Source organism: Rhopalosiphum maidis, chromosome 2, assembly GCF_003676215.2.
Source record: "Rhopalosiphum maidis isolate BTI-1 chromosome 2, ASM367621v3, whole genome shotgun sequence".
Classification (NCBI taxonomy): Eukaryota; Metazoa; Arthropoda; class Insecta; order Hemiptera; family Aphididae; genus Rhopalosiphum; species Rhopalosiphum maidis.
The window spans coordinates 36,890,683-36,916,407 of NC_040878.1; the positions used below are offsets into that span (position 1 = coordinate 36,890,683).

Sequence of the window (25,725 nt, forward strand, 5' to 3'; positions counted from 1 at the left end):
TGGGCGCACATACGTGACCAAAGATAATTATTGAGTAGGCGAGCCGTGCAAGCCAATATATTAGGTATATTATTGTGGTCAAATTTTCTAATTAAAGAATTATATAAGTTAGAGTAATAGTGGCGATTGAATAAAAATATATACATCATAATAAATTATATTCGTTTGGATGCAGATCCCCGCGGTTGCGGTCTTAACCGATGGAACTTGTTTTATATTTTTATTCAAGAGAAATAATATTCATGGGGAAATATAAAATACTTGTATTTATTCCGCAGAACAATAGATATTCGCGATTTTTATTTTATTATTTAAAAACCAGCCAATAAAATAATTTTTACATTAAAAATGTTAAATGTTAATTTGTCTGATAATATGATCGTAGTGTGTATACTGTATGCCTACAACTAAATGTATATATTTTATCAAATATTTGGAGCGATATTAATAAATTTGCATTAGAGTATCGGACTATTATCTGATCAGAAAGCTGTCTTACCTACGAGGACACGTGGTTGACGACGGCAAAGACGCGAAAACATAACATTTAAAACCAATGTTAGATTAAATCAAAGCAATAGAAACGATAAGTACTAGCCATATATTTGATGAATTCATACGTGTAAACAACGAACCGATATTATTGGAGATATCGTTTAAAATATCCAACGGAATAATATTGTTGTGAAATCTAATATCAATCTATATAGTTACGATTTGTAATGTGCATTATTCAATTCAGTAATATTGGGTGTATGAATTATTAAAGTCCAACTCTATGTAGGTACAGTATTTGAAATAATTTTTCTTTTATAATATGGGTACCCTTATTATCAGCTATACATGTATCATACGAATATACGATATCTATTAAAGTTCAAGTCCATAGAGTACTCTATGTTCAAGTCTCATCAAATATATTTTACTTTTATTTCCGAACATCAAATACCTGACAATGCTTTTAAGTATTTTTTTTTTTATACTGAATTTAGTATTTTTATCTAAGTATACATGAAATATAGGTGCGGGCGGTATTGTACGAACTACGAGTGCAAAAACTATATAATATATGACCTTATTCAATATGGTTCAGTGGTAACACTATACAGTTTAAATGTCTTCATATTTTTAGTCTAAAAGTAAAAAAAAAATAGTCTACAATATATAGTTCTAAATACTATTTTTATTCGTGGTCTATACCACAATAAATGGTCAAGTAATAAAAATAATAATATAAAATATGTCTTGATACATAAAAAGTGTTTATACTATCATATATTTTACACGGAATTAAAAATGGTTTTAAAATATTATTTTCCTTCCTTTTGGCTAATAAAGAATGATTCATTTTCAGGAGATACCTTATTCTCCTCTTAGCTATATGTATCAATTTCATTAGTGGCAATTTATTGCCTATCTTATATTTCTTATTATGAACTATGTTTAGGACTTTATAACTACTAATTATATATACTTACCATTTATTTACTGGATGTTTAATTCAGCTATTATAACCCACTTGGCTCTTATAATTGCATTATAAGAATGTTATCATCTCTTTTATCATATTGAATAATGCTAACAAACTTTGAACTATTCTTTGAAATTTAAAGTGACATATTCTAATTTTATTCTTTTTATCGAAATATCGAACACATCAATAACGCTTTGATTTAATATCTTATGTTTATGTTTGATAAAAATCAATGCGAAGAGATTATTACTTAGGTTTTTTTCTTTTATACTCGTATCTCATGATAAAGCAACGTCAATACATTCAATTTGTGACAATTTTCATTGTGACTCGAGACAAAATGTTTTAATACAATAGGACATATATGTATACTATGTTTGTCTATTTGGTTGGCTTCAAAATATTTATTCTGAATAAATTATTTTAATGCATCCCGAATACAAAATAAAATTATTCGAAAGTATAAGATTGGTATTAAGATTAGATAGTTTTGTTTACATAAAATAAATCATAATAATTAAATATTATTGAGGGAATTCGATAATATATATTTTTGTTAAACCGTTTTATGAAAAATACTTTTTATGATGGTGTTCCTATACAATTTTCGTTGCCTTTTTGTCTACTAAAAATAGGTCTACAAAACAAAAGTATATTTTATAATATTGTAAACCTATGTTTAGTAGGCACAAAGGCAATGGAAATCGTATAGGAACACCATAAATATAGTTTATATACTTCCATCAATCATGCACGATTTTTTAATAAATGTTACTTCCAAGGGGGTTAAATTATAAGGTAAATTACGTAATGTCGATTCCTATCGCAACGAACAATTAATCAGAAACTGTTAATCGCGCGTTGGGGTTGATTCCTCGCGTGTAACTCCTAATGCAGCGTGAATATATACTATTTCGGACGTTTTAACAATTTATTTTCTGGTTTTAATTTTCTTCACACCGAGTTTATAAACGCGGACACCGATCATTCATTATACTTAACGTATATGAGAAACGTGTATGTAATATGCCGTATACGGTACTTAAATGGGTATTACAATAAGTCATAAATGTATGTACAAGAGAGAATAGAAATGCCACCGAGACATTATTGCGGAGAACGGTTGTATTCGTACAGGGCGGATTTTCCGCACATATCATGATGTATAATGTATTAAAGTATTATACTGTCAGTGATCGGCGTAATCTATTATGCGTGTAAAATTATACCTACATATAAATATATATATATATATAGGTTTAACTCTTCGTGGGTTTAATCTTGTGCACCATATGCTACTCGTCGTCGTTTTTGCTATATTCAGCAATTGTATCATTAGGTACGTGTAATACAATAATATACCTATTCTTAATAGAGTTTGTCGGACAAATTCACAAGACTCATGTACAATGACGATTCATAATAATATAAATAATATACTACTGTGCGGTATAACGACATTACTATTACGTGAATCGTAGAACACTTGGTTTTTCTCGCATTAAACCTTAATATGTATCAAATGTATATATAGTTATAATAATATATAGATATCTAAACAATATATAGATATAGATAGTTGCCAAAAAATCACCACAGTTCAGATTCTTGTTTACAGATAAACACCCAAAATATAATTTTTTTCAGTGTATAATAATTATTTAAATGTAACTAGTCAGTCATTCTGCAGGTAATCGAGGTCTCTTCGATAATTTCTGAAAGGCAATATTATTATGAAAATAAACAATCGGTGTCTATTATAAAATATTCTTATTTTTTCTCAATTACCAAATATAGATTAATGAGAGTTTTTAACCTTGAATTAATTATTAAGTTTTAATACATATATATATATATTAGGTATAAAGTGGAAATAATTGATATATAAATATAAAATATTATACTATGGTCTACCAAGTTTTTAAATTAAGTTAGAAGTTTATAAAAAAAATTGTGTATGATGGAACTAATGCATTATATTTTAGATAAAAGTATATTTTTGATTTTTAAGGAAGGGGAGTAAAATAAAATGTTTGCATCCGCCAGATGGACTCTCGTCCCACCCAAATGCCACTTATTATTATGACCTGAACGATGCGCCGGACTCGTATATATACAGTATGATTATTATGTGCTACTATTCTTAGTACATAATATAAGAGGCTGCAGTAAAGTTTTGCTCCACAGCTGTTTAAACTCAAAAACAATATGAATATTAAATCAATTTTTTTTCAAAAATTAAAAATTAAAAAAAAAATTGGTGAAACAAAATACAATTACGTCGAAAGTCGGTATACATATTTTAAGTATCGTATTACTTTATAACATAATATCTTACACCTATGAATCTATAGTAATTGTTTAGAATTTATATATATATATATACATGTTTAATATGTTATTATGTATGTTGTTTGTGTATAATATTCAACTCACGTCGCATATTATTACATAATAATAATAATAATGTAAAATATTAACTTACACCGTAATTTTTCGTAAGCAGATAGATGACACACCCACATCATGTCACAACTTGTCACAGCTGTATATATATTATTACTTTTTATGTATAGGTACTGTACTTACAATGCGTATTATACACTATACGGTAGAGAATATAATATATTGTTATATGCATATTAAGTATAATATATATCTCGCTGTCTCCGACAAATGCTGCAAAAATGTCCCGCTTTGAAAAAAAAAGGCAATCTTTGCTGTGGCATTACATTTTATCAAAAGAGATTTGAAAAAATACCCGTTTCATTATGATATTACATCCGTGTATAATATGTATTATGTATTATACTATATAATATATTGTGAAACTTCATGGATAAAAATGATATAACAGTAATTAATGAAACGTATAATCACGGCTGCTATATATTATATTTATTACAATCTCCAAGAATACTGCAGCTGCTGAAAATCGTTGGGCGGAAATATTAACACATTTCCACGCGCAAATTTTCGTATACATCTGAGTACATTTTATGTTTGCCAGGTTACCTGAAATTTTAAAGCTGATTTACATTGATTTACTGATCCAAAAAATGCATAGAAAACCAACCTACCAAACTGTTCGAGATTAATCATTATCAATGTTATTTCACTTAATTTGAATAATTTCTTTTATTACGTTATACCCGTTTCTACGTTTTAAATTTTGTTTTATATATTGAAATCAAATTTTATCTTAATAATAACAATAATAATAAAATACATAATAAACGTATATGCGTGTCTTCAAAATTAAAATTTACAAGCATCTCGCTCTTGGGGAAAAACATTATGGTTACATGTAATATAATAGTTATCTATAATCGCGCGACTAATTGATATGATAAATATATATTAGACGTATATGGTATTATACAACAACCTTAGCACGAACTATGGTGCCCAAGGGCTGATTCACGTGAAGTGCGTTGAATGCGCACCCTTTATTTTGTCTGTGGCAACGCGCGTTGCAACTTAACACAGCAATGCAAATCTATATGGATATTTAGACGTTTTCTAACTTCTAACGCACATATAGACAATGAGGTACAGGTTTACTTGCGTTATCCGTATGTACACAGTCAATGGCGATTGCGTAGTAATATATTGTAAACGCGCCTTTAACGCCTTCAGCTCCGATACTTATAAATTGTAATACGTTATGTATAATAATAATAACACGGCGCGCTTTGGATGACTGTTTACAGCAGACAGTTTCCCGCCGTCCGACGACGACGACGACGACGACGACGACTACTCGCAGCCGCAGCCGCACGCACCTCACCGCGACCTGCCGGCGGTGAATGCCCGTCAACTGTATTATGCTGTCGTACATGGCGCCATCCGTGAACGACAAACCGCCGACGGTGCCCAGCCGGCTGGCGCTGGAACACAAGTCGGCCGCGGCCACGGCGTACCACCGGTTCAGCCGGCCAACGCCCGGCGTCGCGTTCAGCGTGCAGCAGCTGGACGGCCACCGCGAGGGGTTCGGAGCCCTGCCCGCGCCGCCCGTCCGGCGAACAATGGTGAAAGAGGATAGCTCGGGCAGCATCACGTCCAGCGTCATCGTGGACGCCGTGCTGCCGGCCACGCACGATAGTAAACGGCCGGCCACCAAACCGGCTGCGTCCAAAAGGTCGGTTTATTTTGTTTTATTAAGTACTTAGGTGTGTAATAAGTATATAATTTGATCGTATGATTTACGCTCACCGGCTCTATTTTTTTTTTTTTTTTTTTTGGTTTTTCTGTCCAACTCGCTCTGCAGTCTTGATTTTGACGAGGAGGCGTTTTATTTGACACTTGAAAAAAAATCGAAAATCATAAATTTATTATCTTTGATTTAAGTTTGGTTAAAGTAATAATATATTGTATTGGGATAGTGTGTTTTATTGATCAAATCGTGCACAGGAGAGCTTAAAGAAAATCCCGTCTCCCCCACTGTAAATATTATGTATAATATTGATAATAGTATATTATACGTCTTAAAATCCACGAATTTAAAATATAAATTCAATATTTTTTATTAAATAGTATTACAATAATGTTATCTATAATCTATTGTGTACTAAATTGTATTTTTTCTGAAAAATATGATGCTATTGTGTTTTTGTTTTGTAAGCGTTCATTTAACGCCGTTCAGACTAAAACAAAAATAATCAAGTCGTGAAATGAATCTCTGATTATATACGTAATCGTGTACGTTTACATTTTTACGTCGCAGCAAATAAACCGTCGTAATCGATCGTACAGACCTTAGATCATAATATAATCTAATTAGGTACACACACAGAATCGTACATCTAATTGGCTGATGCATCTGTGCATAATATAGATGCGTGAAGCCCTTGAACAGACATTCAGTACAGGTTCTTCATACAATTTCTGAAATGCAATAAATTACCATTACGTGTCTGATATTTTATTATGAGGCGTTTCATAATTCATTCGCATACTTTGGGTCATAGGTAGTAGCTTTTACCGTAGCAAGCGCGTAAGTACCGTCATCATACTATTATATTCTGTTTATTATTACAACAATAATGGTCTTCATTTATCGTGCGTATTTCGATGAAGGCGTTCCGTTTCTGATTTTGTGAACATACCTATATAAATAACTGTAAAAAATAAAATAAACGTCATACGTCCCAACGGATTCGCTCTCCGTTTACAAACACGCTCCGATACGGCTTGTTTTATATATTTATATACAATATTATGTGTTATGCCATATTATTATGAGACATAAGTATTATTCCGCGGCGATATACCCAAGAGCTAAGACAAGTAAGACATGTATTAATTTATTATAACGTAGGTATATAATTTTTTTTTTTTATCATTATTAATTGATTTCGTCTGATATGCATCATATAGATAAAGACCTCATTCATGAGTACAGTAGATAATCGTGTAATAATTATTGAATGTAATAGAAAAGGAACAATTTTAAATAAGTAAAGCATTAACAGATAAATAAAATTAATGCTACGAAAAACAATAGTAATATAATAAAATATAAACAAAATATGTTAAATGGTTTTGATTTTATCACACTTGTTTGTTTGTTTGTTTTGTTATTATTATTCGTATTTGAACACAGTCAAGTAATTAAATCTTACCAGACAGCACAACAGAATGCGCATTGTCACTAAAACATATAAACTATTTTCTTTCCATTTAATAAGTCACAATGAATATTTTTCTTAAAGAATGTTGGAATTTGATTAAAATAATTTGAACCCAGATAGCCTACAAATGATTTTCCAAAAGATTTTTTTGTATAATTTACTAGTATATTGTATTATGCTCTATTTTTTTTTATAATGAATAGTATTGCATTACTCTTGTATAAATGTCTTAGTGTAGAAATACCTAAATATTTATGATTCAGTTTAGTTGAATTTTCTAAGGATTTTTCGTTTAAAATTAGTCTAATAATATTAAATTGTACTACTGTATACATCATAATTATCAACGCTTTGTAACCTGTGTTGCATGATGCGCAATTATATATAATATTTAATATAACAACTGCTTATTACGGTTATTTATGCTTCAAAAATAATATATCTAAAAGAAACTCCAATATGATGGCAGGTAAAAATATAAGATAAATCCCAGTAACTTGGACGCAAGCCACTGTTATAGTTATATAATTTGTGTATCAATAGGTTACTTGCATCCTGAACGTTATTATTTCGTTATTTTAGCGATGGTTAATGCGCCACCAACAAACATGCCAAAATAATATGAATCGATATTTTATACATATGTTTTACGATATTAATAGATCCAAAATACAGAAAAAATAATAAAAATAATAACCAAAAATTCAATTTATTTAAAAATTAAAATAAACTAAAATAAAATAAAATAAATATATATAAGTAATTATAAGAATATTTTGTGAAATTTCTAATTTTTATGATACTAATTACTAATTAATTAACAATTTGAAATTGATTTTGTTCTATTTTATTATTTAGTTTTTACTTAATGTTTAGGATAATTCTTATTTAAAAAAATCAATAGTATTATGTATACGTTACGTTAAAAAATAAAAATTAACTTAACTTAAACCTAGCACCTCATTGATACCTATTACTATTAGCATTGTAATTACATTAGGAAAATAAATCAAGACGCAACTTTTGTCTGTATAGATAATTAAACTGATGATCAAGTTCTGTCTTAAGTAATTCGACGCAAGTTGTCGGATTTTATCAATTTTAGACGGAAGTAGACAGTAATACTCTAATACCGAGTATTTATATTATATAGTATCACACGTAAAATGTACCATAGTTATTTGTATCGTGTGCTCGTTTAGAAAACGTTTAAAATTCCTTGTCTAATCGACAATCATATGCTCGGAATTGCCTGAAGGCCTGCAATGTTGCGCGTGTGGAGTACAATTAATCGCTATTATTACAGTAACTATTATTGTTATTATATGCAGTTATCGTAATGTAACACGCGATCTGATTAAGAGTGGTTCAGAGTGTTCAGACGCGCACACGCCACACAAATAAAAAATCCAAGAGAGTTTTTGATTTTGATGAGAAAAAGAAAGAAAAATCCACACTTATATAAATAGGTATTGTCAATTATTATATTATGTGCATACATAAGTCCCTATGATGTAAAAAAGGTTTTGGATGTCATCGGTCAAAAGCAACTAATAAGTTGTGTCAACTTCAAATGTTGTCCCTGCCCCCCCTTTAAATCATAGAACTTTGAATAAATATAATTCAACCTCTAAAAAAAGTGATTCCTACTAATATGCCTTAATAGCTAATCATATAATTAATTAATTTATTAACTTTAATTATTTTATTTGATAATTCAATATAGAGTATAATAAAGTGATGATTAGGTACAGAGTTATGATAAAATGTGTGGTAGATATCAAAAAAACAAAAACATTTGTGACGTCCTCCCGTGATAAACACTATAATGTTTATTATTAAAAAAATATTTATTACGTATTAAAATATAAGATTTATACATATTTAATAATTTTCAAAGAATTATTAAATTATAATGATTTTTGATATTAATTATCAGATGCTTTTTAAATATATTTTTTAACCTTGACCTTTTTATATTAAAAGTTGTTTCGTTAGAGATATAATGGTTTAACACATTACATTATGATTATAATTGAAATTTGATGATGGTTCAGTAGCACCAAATTATAAAACACAGGTAGGCACTTCAGTCCACATATATCACAGTATCACACACAAATTTAAAATGTCAAGCTCTGGTACATAACCAGCACTGAAATCAGAAAAAAAACGCTTGCCAAGTCAGAGATAGGCATGTAAACTGTTTAGATTTTCAATTTTTAGAAATTTATTTATTGTATGCAATATGTATGTATAATTTATTTTATTTTCATTTTCATTCAGTGAGATAAATCTCCGAAACCGGAGAGCGGATTTTGTTATTTGAGGTCTTGTTAGATTCGCATTGGTTAGGAGAAGTGCAGTGAAGATTTTCAGAACTTAATCTTTTATAATTAATTCAATACAGAGCTTCAAAAGAATTAAAATACATTTTATTGGGCGTTTTTTAAAGCTAGCTTAATTATCCACCTACTATCATTACAACCGAGTTAAATTTTTATCATTTTCCTATTTAACACAAATTCTTGAAGTTTTAAAAATTCAGACTTTTCATTTAAATTACCATACATACTTGATTAGAAATCAAGAAAGTAAAATAAAACTAGTAAACCAATGATGATATATGACAATAAAGTCTATACAAGCTACATATTATTATAAATACATATATTATCGACATAATAAGTAGATATATATGTATAGTGTTTGGTATATATTATAATATTTAATAATCATGTTTAAAGAACCATTAGCCCATTTATGATTAATTGTATTATTAAATATATAATAATTGTTTATGCAATCCGGTAAAAGTAATGTATATAAAACAAACTTATTAATAAATATATAGATATATAATCCCAAGGTATTTTTAGGTTTAACGTAGTAACTGCAAACTTATATAGTTAAATAATCTATATATTTATATAGTATGTCAGTATGTGATACATGCAGCTAGTGTAACCAGTAGGTCCCTATAACTATTATGTTAATAAGTAGACAATCATTTTTCATCGTCAAGAAACAATATGTTGGTTGTGTTAATTTTCAAATTGTATGTTAATTAAACGTTAACAGTAAGGAATTAGGGTTTTGGTTAATTCGGCTGTTTAATCACTCGAAACCATTCGGGTTGTATTAATTTATACATTTTGGATTATTAAAAGTGTCAAGGATTCCAGATTAATTTGGGTTTAAATTCTTGATTTGATGTGACTATACAACATTTTACATGAGATTAAATTTAAAATATATGTTACCTGCGGTCTACATAGTCAGCACCCGAAACTAATTGAAATCTTAATTATTTAAGTGTGATTAAGGCTTAGTTAAGATACCCTTAATTTTAAAACAAACATTATATGACTTAAGTAGTTTTATTCAGGTAAACGCTTTGTTGTACTATATATTTAATACTGCAGTTATTAATTTTAAAAATTATAACTACCTATTATATTTAATCTTACGATTTTTAATTCGTTTTATACATGAATAAATGTACAAAAATATCCAGTTATGAACTTTCTCTATAAGTAATCTAAGCATATATATCTGAAATTGTCTTTGTATATTAACACATACAATGAACATTTACAATTATCTTGGTCTTACTACAGAATGTTTATCTTTTCTTTTTCTTTTTTAATATTACAATCATACGTAATCTTAATAATAATATATACAGTATACTGTATAAACATTTTTAGATGGCAATTATATTGATTTTAAAATTTAAATCATTTATGTCAACAATGTAACCGTAAGCATAGTATAAAATATACCATTTATATTTTTTCAATTCATTGTCGAACTATCCAGAAAACGAGAAAAACACAAAAAACATATTCAACCTTTTAATCCCTAAGGATATTCAAGACCCCTTTTGATGCCACCTATTGAAAATTGTAGAATAATATTTACAAAGGGACATGAATTGGTATAGTGTCACTGATATATTTACTTTGTCCGAATAAAATAACAATATTTTCATTCTTACAAACACAAGTTGTTTGATTAAAGCTTTCAAACTAAATATAAAAATATCTCCCTTTATTATTATATTACTAAACACCCGAAAACAACTTTTCTGTTGTATGATTAGTGTTTACAGTACCTCTTCTTATTTTATTATTTGGACCTTGATTTGATCGATTAGACATAGCTAGACTGCTTAATCATCTATTTCACCCTACTATTTTGAAAACCGAAATGGGTTATGGTCACTAAGTTAAAGAAAAATTATATACGTCTCTATCTTAAAGATTAGATATGTTTAAATAGAAAATATTATTTAAAAATATTAAATATGTTTTAAGTTTAAAATTATCAAATCTTCCAGAAATATATATACTTAGGTACTATCTATAGGGTGAAGTATAATATTTGTACACTTATATGTATACTGTATATGATTAATAGCTATTTATTATAATAGAAATATAAGTTTTTATACCATGGATAATTCCATAATTTGTCCATGGTGATATAGATATTTTAAACGATGATATATTTTCTATTAGAAAACCATTGAATACTTGGAAAACACATAATAATTAAGTGCCAAAAAATGTGACTTTCAAAATCTGGCGTAATTATACATGCAATATTATGACATTTATTAAAAGCTCCTGATATGCCATAAATAACTTATAATTATATTTTTTTATTAATTTAAGTATGTAATTTTTAATATTTTTAACGGTTAGGTATATTTAGAACAAACTAAAAATAAATTTACAATATTAACGTATATTATATGTACCTATCGACATTTAAAAGTAATTAAAAAATAATAATTTTAGTGAAAACTTAATTATGTTGATCATATACAAGTAAATATGAGAATTAAATTATCTTAAAATAATCAATTTACTTTTTAAAATTAAACTAAATACATTTGAATTAATAATAAGTATCCCGTTAAATATAAACCACATTTTTTACAAAAATAATATGTATAAATTATTATTTTGTAAGTACATATACTCATAATTAATTTCCCATCAGTCATTATGAGAGTAGTTTTTAAATTTAATTTTTATTGATATTATCATGTGGCCAAATATCCATACGAGTAAATTAAATATACAGATATATACTTGTAAATTTCAACACCGTAGCATCTCATCTTATTTTATATATTTAAATAGAAATGATTTATTAAAACCTAGTTTCTTTATTTAATATGATTTATAAGTTAAAATTGTTTGGTTAAACTTAAAAAAAAAACATATTTAAACGAAGCAATAAAAAAGTTACCGAATTGTAATAAATATACTAGGTTTACAATTTAATAATTGTTTTTTAATCAACAATAAAAATATTGATTTCTTACAGTTAGGTATATTCTTTTCCTTATAATGTTAATAACAGGGTATTATTCGTTATGAAAAATACATCATTTTTCATACTATACTATTATTGACAGGTGCAATTCCTGCTCTATTCACCCAATACGACATTATAAACCTGTGTATATACAGTATTTGCTCTTTTTAACGACTACCTACCCCGTATATCTCAAAAACTTTGAAACGCTGTATTAAAGCTATGGATAAATATATTATAAATAAAACTGGTGTGTATATAGGCAGTGTATGCGAAACAACACTTGTGCTGTAGACCGAACAATAGCAAATAGCATATGCTAGAAAAAATAATTTTTAAATGGTATATATATACTAATATTAAAAACTAAGCTTCACAATAGACCAAAGCATTAAAAGTGTATGAATACTGTAAACATACCTAGTTTGTTGTTTAAATACATTAATACGTTGACATTCTGCAGGTTATAAGACCTATAATATTATAAAAAATAAGCTACCTATTGTAAAAGTAATTTGGAGAGTAATCTACTAATCATAATACATATATAATAATATTATAATATAATATATTGTATATACAACGTTGAATTTTTTTAAACAAAGAATTTTTACAAAATTTAGTCAGTAAATTATATAGTTGAAATTTTGTTTTATGATGTATTAAATATAATATCATAAAATTTGGGCCTTGACCTAAAAAGAAATCGGTTTTTATATTAGCGTGCGTGTTTTTTATTTATTCAATTTTTTTTTTAATAATAGACATTGTAAAATACGAAATACTTATGATCTTTGAACAACATTAAATAATTATCAATACATTTATACTTTAGATAATTAAAATTGGGAGAATTTGTTTTTAAAAAGTAAATGTATAACATTTAATAATGCATGCAATTTAACTGTCATTTATTTATTTAAAAGCAGATAATATAAAAAAAAAATGCCTATGATATATTGTTTAATCTGTTGATTCATTATTACTTATTGTGATCTATATGGTTATTCTGAGTTGTTCTAAAATTAAATCATAGGTATTATCACAAAAAAAAATTGTTACTTTTTATACAATCCGTTAAATTGTATTTATACATATTATATTCATCATATACGACCGGATGTATAAAAATGTTTTAATTGCAAATTTAACTTGACTTTATAAATAACTTTTGTTTATTTTTACAGCTTAATAATAGTTATTTAAGTCTAAAGTTTTATGTTATGTGAACAGCAGAACTGTGACGCTATATTTCTTTGACATCAGCCCGTGGTTATTTTACAAAGGCTAATTTTTCTCTCGACATATTATGTATATTAATACACGTCTTAGTTCGTCCTGCGTCGCTGTAGAAATACGACGATTCTATTACGCATAAGTACATTTAGATGAACTTCGAATCAGGTTGCACAACAATATTATTTTGTCGCGGGTTTTTAAGCGCATGTCGCTTCGGTCTTCCCACGCGATCGTCCGCCCAGTGGTAATTACGTCATCGCACACGAGAGTGTCAGTTTTATTTTCAACCCAACGCCCTATCCGGAAGGGATCTTGAAACTGTAAACGGCCAATTTACGAGATCAAATCTGATCACTAAAACGTTAAATTACAATTTTATCGAATTACGAGTATCAATTCTAGCTATAGTGATTAACGTTTGGGCGCATAAAATATATAAGTGCAATAATCGTGCATGCGCACGAAACGTCAGAAATATATAATATTAGGTACGCATTCAGAATAAGCTTTTCAATTTCCGGCTGTAGCCAAAAAATAGAATGTTTCATACGACCATCGTGAGAGGCCATTATGAATGCTGTCGGCTATCATATTATTGAGTTTTTGATGTTAAGTTTGTTGCAATCGAATAGCTAATCACAGCTTAAAAAAATAATAATGATAGACCTAATTTATGCAGTTGTAAAAGTAAAAGGATAATTTCGATAACGAATCGTTTTTAAAAAAAAAAGTTTTATTATATTGGAGTAGATATTCTACGTGAAAGTATGCATGTACAAATATACAATATATGTGTATGTATAAAATGGTACCAAAATCGTGATATACTGCAGTAGAAAATGGTTCATCGAACAGATTCGGAATGTTGGTAGGTACATACAAGTATGATATGTGGTTTCGTATTTCTCACATGCTCACAGTTAATAATTATGGGTATTATATTAAACAAATAGAAAAATAAATACTGAGAATATTTTTTCGAAGAAAAGTATAAGGCGGCTTGGCCCGTCCGATATACCATATAATTTATTATATGTATCTGTTATTACATAAAGTATATATAAATGTATAAATATAAATGTATATATTTATAGGTACGCATCCGTTATTCGTACGAACGGTATAACTAATTTAAAACAGGATGTAAGTTAAATGTTAGGGTAAAACACGTCATATCTGACGAAAATTAAAGACAATAAGGTTTCTCTCTGCTAAATTAGTAATAAATCAATAGTCAATAAATGAAATTTAATATAATTATTATTATATATAAGCGATAGATTAAGGTTGAATTTTGTAGTATAGGTAAGGAAGTGGGTTAAAAATAGTCAATTTTCGACACGAACAAATGCAAACAAAAAGCGATCATAAAAAACGTCAAAAATGAACTGAAAAGTGCATTAAAATTGACTGTGTTGCTAAGGAACGCTAAAAAAAATGCACAACAAACCAGCTTGAACGCAAAAGAGTCTATCATTATGATTGTTGTGGTTAATTAAACTATTTAAACTATTGTGTTGTATGAGTGAGTAATTACAATTACTAGAACAGCTGCTGAAAATATAATATGTACCATTGCACCTACCTATTTTTTATTCGTTTTGTTAAAAGATTTACATTTAATTTAGTTGTATATGTTGTAATCTTATTATAGCTTTTACTCAAACACGTTTTACAAATAAATATTAGCCAATAGCTAATATTTAATATTTTAGCCAGGTTTTATACCACGGTTGTTGCCATAAAGTTTACTGTAATGAAATACTTTAGAGGTATACTAATATACATACACAAAACCAACTTTGATATATTATATTGATTTAATTGTTTTAATCTTACTGTTTGCCTATATAAAGACGAAATATTTAGTAATTGGTTAATAAAAATGTTGATACAAAATCTATAACATACTTGATTAATATTATAAAATAGAAATAAATGCTATTAATATTTTTATTTATGTTAGTGTAATTTATTAATATTTTAGTAAATAGTAATAATAAATGTTTAAATAACTACAACAGGTTTTAAGGCAATCGTCATAAATCATTAATACTATAAAAAATTAAAAATAAGTGGGTGTCCAAGGTGAACATTTTAAGTAAATAGATGAGTTATTCCATTATTACTACTAAAGTTAAATAACTAAACCCACATTATTCCATAAAAGATATTTTGGCGTAAATTTAAAATATAAAAGCGTGGCTTAAAAATTGATTTTAAATTTCTAACAGAAGATATTATTTTAAGATTAAATTATTAAAATTTAGAATGATGATCTGAAAATGTTGAAATAAAAACTAAAATCGCAGTATTCACTAACAAAAATGATTTCAGAAAATGGTTTTGCGACTTAAGCTTATATAGCTTATTTTAATATAACTAAGTTTAAGCAAATAAAAATAATATGCATATAAATACATAAAACATACTTTGATGATTATTCACGAAATGTCAATCATACTAAACATAGGTAATGACTATATTATATATATATATATATATATTGTATATAAGTTGTAACTCAAATTAAATTTCTCAAAATATTAATGTTTTGTATGAAAAAAGTTAGATTTCAATGATTTCGATTGTTCTGTGATTTATTAAAAATAAATAAAAAACGTGTCTAATGTTCAGAAAATCATCAATTAGCGTACAACACCAATAAAGATTTAAAAAACAGCATTCGAAGGTTATGCATTGTGTTAAAGAAAAAACAGTGTAATTGATGTATTATTCTGCCCACGACTTCACGCAATGACACTTATTATAGCGACATAATAAATGTATTAATATTATTTAAAGTATCGATTGTCGATCACAATATAGAAGTGTACGAATAGTTTTGGGTATAAGTATTTAAGGTATATGATATTATATTTTAACAATATAAATTGTTTGCTTAACGCATAAAACTCCCCTTATGGTAATGTTACTCAGTGCATTGAGCAACGGCAACGTACCTACACGGTATACATTATACAACGATACAACATTAACATATATAATTTTTTACGCGTATTAAGAAAGTTGAAATTTAAGCTCCGATAGTATTACCGTCGCCTTGAATTCTCAGACCGTCGGGGGCGGATGTGGCACGTCGACAGTATCGATTCCATATTATAGCGTAGTAGGTATTACAGGTGCTTTATGTATGTATATATTATGTCCGTCTTGGATTTTCATTTTTCTTCAATATTTGTATACTTAAGTACATTACGCGTTATTTTTAATAAAATTGTATTATCTTCCACCACAAGCCAAACGAAAAAAACATTCAGAACATTATCCCGTCACGCGCGTGTATGTACGGGTATTTATTTTTTGCAGAGAAACACTATACAGGTGAACTGCGGTGTTCTACATGTCGTCGCAATGTTTCAATTGACAGTTTTTATTAAACTCGTAAGACACGATCGTGAGAATATATCATTAATTTATTTACGACTCGAGTTTATAACACGCACGGAGTGAGACCATTCCCTTGCATTTGTGTGCATTGTATTAACGTATTATATAGATACATTTTAATGTCGTTGACGCGTATTTATCGCACCACGCCATATTATAGCATTGTGCAGATTGTATAATTTCTTTTGTTAGTAAATTCAAAAAGAATATAAGAAGAAAACGTAAAAAGAAATACGGAAACCGTAACAGCCAGCTGACAACACTATCTGTTAGGAAGACGAACTATATACTCGTCTGTCCCTCGTCGAGTACCTTTATAATAATAATATATACTCCTTTGCGTGTATATTATAATTATTATTACTATTGATCACGAAACGCCGTGACCCGGTCAAGATAAGAAAATTCGGTCACAATAACCACGCCCGGGTACTCCGGTTAATGTTATTATTCTTTTTTTTTTTATTATTGTTATTATTTATTTATATATACATAGATATTTTTTAACCAATGTCAGTTTACATTAGAATATATTGTTATACTTGTTTACGTAAAATGAATGACGTAAACAAAAATATACGCGCGAGGCTATACAATCGGAGATGAGTTATCTGTACCTATTGTTTTCATTAAATAGTTACAGTTTAAACCATATTATATTATGTTTATTATGTTTTGCTTTCAGGGTTTCGTTCGGTAGTTCAAAAGGATCTATGGTTGAAACATTGATATACGATAGTCCCCCTGTTCAAGAAGATCCATTGGATTCAAGCGATATTGACGACTCTGACGGGTAAGTCAACTTTCGATTATTATTTTAAATCCGTTCAAAAATTTCATAAATATTATGAAATCGTAATATTATTCTGAAATCGTTTTGATTAATCATTGTATAGGTAGCACGCAATTCCGTGGTAATAACAGTTCAGTGTTCATCGTTTCCTTCATTATCGTGATTATAATATTATAAAAGGAGAGTGGCTTTTGAAAATAATTTAAATAAAGACATTGATAAAAATCATATAAACCGAAGTAAAAAGCGTGTATAAGAACATGTCTACTTCGTGAGTGTAAAAATTATAAACTTAGGGGAAATACTTAGTACATATTATTAGGCGTCTCCGGGGACTTTTTAACAATAATCACTTTATTCCCCTCCGGAAAGAATGTTAATGTTTATAGTTTTTCAGTGTTAAGTAAATCTATAAAAAAAACTGTTATTCTCAGAAATATGTCTGCAGTCGGAAAAGTTTTATTAATGACTAATAATTTAATAATAAATGAGATTCAAAATATTTTGGCAACAGGAATCAGCAAAACAAATATTTATCAATATCATTCGTAAAATCGTAAACAACGTATTGAATTCAAACGTCATAATAATTACTACATTAAATACAATCGTACATTTACTTAACTGGAAACAAGTAAACCTAAATAAAAACACGAAATTTATTTTACTGAAACTTGCTTAGGTATTTCTTATTGCATTAATGTTCAAAATTTTGTATTTCATACATTAATTTAGTATTTTTAAAAATAAATAAATTTAGTCACCAATTTATGTTTCAATTTGTAAAGGAATAAAAACATATTTAATTGCTTTCAATAAATATTCAACATTTAAACTGTCCTTAATTAGATATAGCTGTTAGTTTAATATAATTTCAATTACGAGTATTTAATAATATTCAATTAGATTTAATTATTTTTTGTCTGTCGTGGTTTTCATTCAATTACACTTAACACATGATTATTTAGACTTAAATACTTAATAAAATTCTTCTAATATAATAATTAATACTACAATTTATTATTACAACTCACTTTAAATTGATGATAGTAAGATTTTAAGTATTATCAAAACACAAAAATGCTTTTATTTTGTTTACAGACTTATCAAAGATATAATACATTTTTAACATTCTTAAAACCATAACATTTCGTAAAAACACAAACTTTAATTAATTATATTGTACGTAATAATATATTGATTACAAAAATTGTGAATTTAATCATCTAATGAATAAATGTATTAATATATAATTACAAATAAATACCTATAAAAATATTTTGCCGCGCGTAATGCTCATTAAAATATTCTTTATCAAAATAAATTATATTTAATTTTTTATCCATTTGTGCTAGGTATAGTGTACCTGTATTTTTTAAAGCGATCTGCAAAATTAAACATGTATTTATAGATTAATAAATAATATAGTCTTTATCTATATATAATGTTCAAAGTTGTTTTTATCGATAGCGCAATATAATGATGTGAATAAAAAAATAAATTGTTTTTCGAGCTGGTTTTGTGTATGTGTATTGAGTAGGTATATATAATTTAACATCCACTTAGGTACTAAAAATTAAAAAATCTCATTGCCGTAGTTTTATATAAGTGATTTATAAAAAACCGTTTGAGTAAAAATTATTCCACTCGTAATAATCAACAAAATTACGTTTTTAATTTTAGTTAATTAGTCAATCGTACATTTTAATAATATTATTCACAATACGTAATTTTAACTTTGTTGAGTAATTTAATTTGCCAGTTTTCAAACATGGTGGAAAATATCGTTTTTGTACATTTTACTAAATAGACTACCTACGTTATAATCTATACAGAACAGAAAAATACATCTATAAAACTATATGTTTTGACTTTTGATTGATAGTGTTTAATTTAGAACCCTTCATAATATATGCAGATGTAATATTGTATATAATATTATTTGTACCTAAATCGTTCATTAATTTTTTTATAAGAATTTTGATATTTTAATTTATAATTTGTATAATAGTATAATAATCGGTGTAACTTCCTGTGTTTATATAATTTTTGAATTCAAACTAACAAAATTATAAAATCCATTTATATTTCACGAAAAACTTCGTACATTACCATACTATATTTACTACCATTTAGAGAGGACCACCCACTTAGTGAACGGATGTGTTCAGTTTGAACAATAAAAAATAACAACTATGTACATTTATAAAACCAGAAGTCCTTTTATGTTGTCAGAAAAAAAAACATTTAAAAACTTGAAGGGAAAAGTTTAAACTTTAAAGCGATGTGTAGGTTAAGGAATACGTTTTATTATTACAGAGGAACGATAACAATAACGTCCTCGCGTTTCGGTCGATCGAAATCGTCATCCGTTACACATCAGTACATCACTACGGGAAGAGTGCAACAGGGCAGTGCGAAAAACTTGCTTGAGCAATTCGGTGCACTCTTAAACGAGCGATGACAGTTCTCACGCGTATTACTTATATAATAACAACAACAACAACAACAATGTATCGCAACGAAAGTCGGATTTATTGGCCAGCGACGCCGAATAGTGCGGCGCCCGCCGGAGTGGCAACACTGCGCACCGGTGGCTGCCGCCGAATCCTCCGGTTCTCTCCCGGTCCCGTCCCTCACGGCACTCGCTCCAGTGACGCCGAGCCGTTCTACGTGGTGCGCGCACGCCATTCATAACCGACTCCCGTGCAGCAGTCGTGCCGTCGGCGACGACTATACAACAATAGTACGTCAGATGCACTCGGCTATTGTCGTCGTCTCCTCCGGATAATCTCGCCGTTCCGCGATCGTTGTTTTGAAAAGTCGGTTGTTGTTTTTTTTCCCCGTTGTTCCCGAGAAACCTTCCATCAATTTTTTATCGTCGTCGTCATTGTTGCGTTTTTTATTTTTTTTTTGACTTGTCATACATACATACATATAATATAATAATTATTGGAAATAATTGTTCGAGATCGTCCGCGCTATTCGACCGGTCACGCCCACGACGATCAGCGCGAATCGATAGCAGAACCGCGGGATAGCGCCACCGAGAAAACCCGCGACCATCGTATAATAGGTGAGTGTGTTATTGTTTGGGTCCGTTTGTTTACGTTACCGCCGCGCGTGGAAAGGTCCCTTTGAACCGCCGCCGCCGCCGCCGCCACCGCCAAACTCGTTTCCCGCGGTAGCGCGTGACCGTTACGTGATGTTATTAATGTGTTTGATAAATACACATTTTTACACGTATTTATATACCGAACGATTAAGTCTTGGGAGGGGGGTTCAAACAACACACCCTCCCCCCACTCTTCATGTGCGTACGGCGCTGTCGTTTTGGAGGGTGTTACGAAAGCGTTTACGACGATGACGATATTTATATGATGTCACGGTACAAATAGGATGCCGGTCCGACCGGTTTAGTTTTAATAATATATAGTGGCCGTTATTTAACAGCCTTCCGGCCTTCCAGCCTTGCGTACTGCTCACACATTATTATTATCGGCTGCAACACGAAAAGCAAAAGTTCCGTAAATGGAAATATAATATACTTTCACCTCATATACCCTACCAACGAACCTATATTGACGGCTACAAATCGAAAAAAGGTCCGAAGCGATCGGTCTCGCTAAACGGGAATTATTTTTTTTTAATCGGGTCGAGTTTTGGCGCGTAAACAGCGGTACACGGCCGCCGTGTTTTCGTGTATATAGATAGATAGGTGGTGATCAAAACTTTTCACGTTGTGTGTGCGCGACGCCGTGAGCCACGTAACAGTCGACAAGGTCAAATTCTTAGTGCTGCACAATCAGCCTCGCGTTTATTATTTCTATAATATTTATGACCCACGTTGTTCTATTCTGTCTGTATATTATGTTAATTAACCTCCACCAGAGCTCCGACGATTATACCGCCTAAACCGTTCGCCCGACACTTATATACGCAATTAATATAGTTATATGATCAGCCCACGCCGCCGCCATGTACTGCTCAATTATAACAATGAGTGTGTCATAAAACGCTGACAATCGGCATTATCCACTACAGGTTTATACGATCACATTTTTTGCGCGATAATCGTTCTGCAGGTACAATAACGATGCTGCAGGGACGCGATTTAATCTTATTCCGATGATAAAATGCTATATGCGATCGCCACTGCCAGAGGCCTATGTGGTAGCGATTCCACTGCTTCGTTCTGCTCTGGAGACCTTGGAGTCGCGTTCGTGAAGTTCTGGACGCGGTCCAATTTGGAGTCGGTCCATTTTAAATTTTTTTAAATCGTGTTTATTTTCGCATTTCCTCCGGACGTCATCTGGAGAGAAGCGCGCACGCCTGGAGTTATAATTAGAGACGCAAATAGGTCAAACATCATAATATATAATATTATGCTCGTCGTTGTTAGCCGTCGAGCCACGAGTACAATTGTTTTTCTGTTTGTTTTCAGTACTGTTGCGTCCACTAAAGTCCGTGTGAGCTTTTTCGAGTCCGAGAAACCGTGCGTGTTACCTTCACCACCCAAATCGTTGGAAATATTTGGCGACAGCACGATGACCACTTCAAGTCCTATACTACAGAGGTCGAACGGCCACGTCCAAACGCAAATTAGGTAAGTGACGATAGATATTGTATTAATCTTAAGTACGAGCGTACAGAACCCGTACCCGATGAGTGTTACGAAGCGTGTTACATCATCATTGTATGTCTGCCATTATTTCGGTTCAAGACAATACGAGTTCGTCGTGAAGTCCTCTGCAAATCCCATCATCTATTATTATAACGATTACTATTTTTATGTAACAAGTGAATTCGTGGCCAATTTAAATTAGATACCATTGTCCAGACGGTTGAACGACCCTCCCAGGGGCCTCCGATACTATGTAACATACGTGAGAAGTGTTCGCCAAACCGTTTTTAAACGCGATGCTTGATAATATTATATTCTAAAGTAATGACACGACGCCCTAGACGCGGCAAAGACACGCTTTGATACGTTTTTAGTGTCAGTCGAGGACATTTCGTTACGACCTCAAACAACGATTCGTTTTGCCAGAAGTCTAGTATAGTAATATGTGGAGCTAATCATAATTTAGACGAAAAAAAAAAACAAAATATTATGACTATAAATATTATTTCAATGACCACAGCGGCATTGAAGCTTTAAATTTTATATAATTAGTTTTATTATTGATTTCCATATATATTTTCACGAATACGATGACGAGCTTTTTTTTTTTATTAAATAAAAATATATATTCAGAGAAACTAAATTTCAAAATTTCCTCTATGCAAAAGGAAAAGTGGTAATAAATATCGAATTTTACGTAGTATATAATCGCCTTTTATTAAATTAAACTTGAAGTATCTTACAACTTTGTGTTTAAATAATTTAAAACTTAGATGTTATTTACTCTTTACAAGTATGTGACAAAATATTTATGTATATATTATACTCGATGTCTGCTGAAATGAGTGAGACGAGAAATGGCCAATACTCAATATAATTGTAATATTCCAATTTTGTGTGCAGTATATTTTATATTCAATAACGATTTAAATTATTCAAAATGTTTATTTATTTTGTCATTTTTATACTTGGCGCTAACACCTCAGTCTTAGCACTTTTTATACACGCGAGTCGACGGGATTGTATACAATATATATTAACAAATAAAAACAAAAAAAAATTGTTGATGTTTGGCATACAAATGTTCGTGTTCGGTTCATTAACTTGGTATATGAATTGAATTCGAAGATGAATGAAATAGTATTGTATTCGAATGATATAACAGTCTCACACACGGTCGTATGGTAAAAACGGCGAAACTAGATTGGTTAATTAACAATATTACAGTAATTTGTCTAATGAACGATGTATATAATAAACCACCCGTGGTTAAAGTGAGTCTTCATTAATGTACCCGTATAGGTCAGTAGGACATGTGGAATTTTAAAATACCAATGCCGTGCATCGGTATTGTAATTATTTTGGACACCGGATTGGCCTGGATATCGCGATAAGGTATTAAACGGCCGTGTTCGTCGTTCCGTCCTCGCTGACTTATTCCAATCGCGCGTAGTGATGTATAGCGACCGCCTACAACTCGCACGATATTGATATTCATGTAACGACATAACGTACAGTCAATGACGATCTGTCAGGAATATTATATTTATCGGAAACGTTTCTCGTGACCGACTTCTCGTACATTCGTCTGTGAAACCGTTTTCGAATACGCGCGCAACCCTTTGGGGAGCCCATTCGCCAACTCGCATCCGCCTATATATTATACGCGCGTCGTAAAATCTGGAACCAACACACTTCCCGCCTGTATCTAATATAATACACAGTTACCTACAACCCGGCACACTATAAAAACGTCTTCTCCTTTGCCCAGTTATTTACTCTCCTCCGGCGCGGTGTATTATCACGCCACTACTATATATACACTATATATTATGCCGCGATACTACAACTACCGACACCGAGACGCCATCGTAACACAGCGCTTACGTCACCTGCTCGTCGTTTGTTGTATACTCACACACACACACACACACACACACACACACACACACACACTCGCACACGCATACACACCGCACAAGCACGCCACAACAATCGATATCCGTTGCAGCGGAGGTAGCGGGGGCGGTGCAGAGGGGGAGGAGAGCGGCGACAGACGGCAGCAATAGCAGCAGCGACCGCCGAATACGTGCAATCATGCGCACATCGCGCTCACGGTTCGTTCGGCGTAGTAAAAAAAAAGCCACCGTCGTCGTCGACGACCGTTATCGATGTTGCGAGAGAGTCGGTGCAACGATACTATCGATTGTGCGCCGCCTCGACTCGGTATCCTGACAACGGCGGCGGCGATCGTGTGAGAAGGGGACCGCCGCTAGCGCGCGCGCGCTAACCGAAAAGCGGCTCTCCTCATCAGTCTTCGCCAGTCCGTGTTTTAGACCGCGTCCGCGACGCTCGCCGGTTTGCCGTTTTCGCGCCACCCACGACACCGACAGCAGATAATAAGCGACAGACTTCACCCGCACGGCATGCCGACAAGTATGACCGCTTCACATGGCGGCGTGCTGTACTACGTGGTCAAGGTGCCCAAGGACGACCCCACGGTGGACTACGTGTCGGCCACAGCTTCGCACAAGTACCTGGAGGAAAAGCGCACGCTGTCGCCGTTGAATTTGGAGTGAGAATTCGTCTTAAATAATTCGCGATTCGGGCAATGAAACGGCGGTGTTGATCCACATAGGGTAAATTCGTTTTGCGATAAGTACAAAGATTCGGAGAACGCCGCGACGTTTAAGAGGAGGTCCACGACTACCTTACAACTATATAATATGCATAGAACGTTACGAACGCTACAACGCTCGCCGATTTCGATAGTAAAAAAAAAATACAAAATATGATTTGAATAGTTACAGTCTTAACGCAGAGTCGACACTTCGTTTCACGCGATACGAACTCTGATTTCGTGTATACCCCTCCCCCTCAAAGTCACGTCAAATTAAACCGCGTAACCACTGTGCACCGCCGAGGTATACAGAGTGTAACCGACATCGACTGTCAAAACGTTCTACAGAGATCTGTACTATAATTTATTTTATTCGTGTTTTCTCACAAACTGAGAACTCTTATTATTATTATTATTATTATTATTATTACTATTGCTATACCTATTGTATTCAATAATATTATGATGTGTTATTATTTACAAATGTGATGTACGTTAGTGTGTGTGACCATAAATAATATATGACTATAATGTGTAGTATATGCTACTAGTTGACGTGCGTTATCGTGCTCGATACTTGGGGTGTCTAGGTGAATTAAA

The 25,725-nt window shown here is 30.9% G+C and overlaps 1 protein-coding gene across 2 annotated transcripts in view; it reads left to right on the forward strand.

The window, feature by feature from the left end:
- The window catches only part of LOC113551448, a 43,308-nt gene that overhangs the window by 14,668 nt on the left and 2,915 nt on the right, over positions 1–25,725 (forward strand). The window contains exons 2-4 of one of the 2 annotated variants that reach the window (XM_026953696.1): positions 5,188–5,615; positions 17,774–17,881; positions 22,326–22,487. In XM_026953696.1, the coding sequence (XP_026809497.1) occupies positions 5,284–5,615; positions 17,774–17,881; positions 22,326–22,487 (602 nt within the window). In that variant the 5' untranslated portion in view covers positions 5,188–5,283. The remainder of the gene's footprint in view (positions 1–5,187; positions 5,616–17,773; positions 17,882–22,325; positions 22,488–25,725) is intronic. The other variant, XM_026953697.1, reaches the window with a different exon arrangement.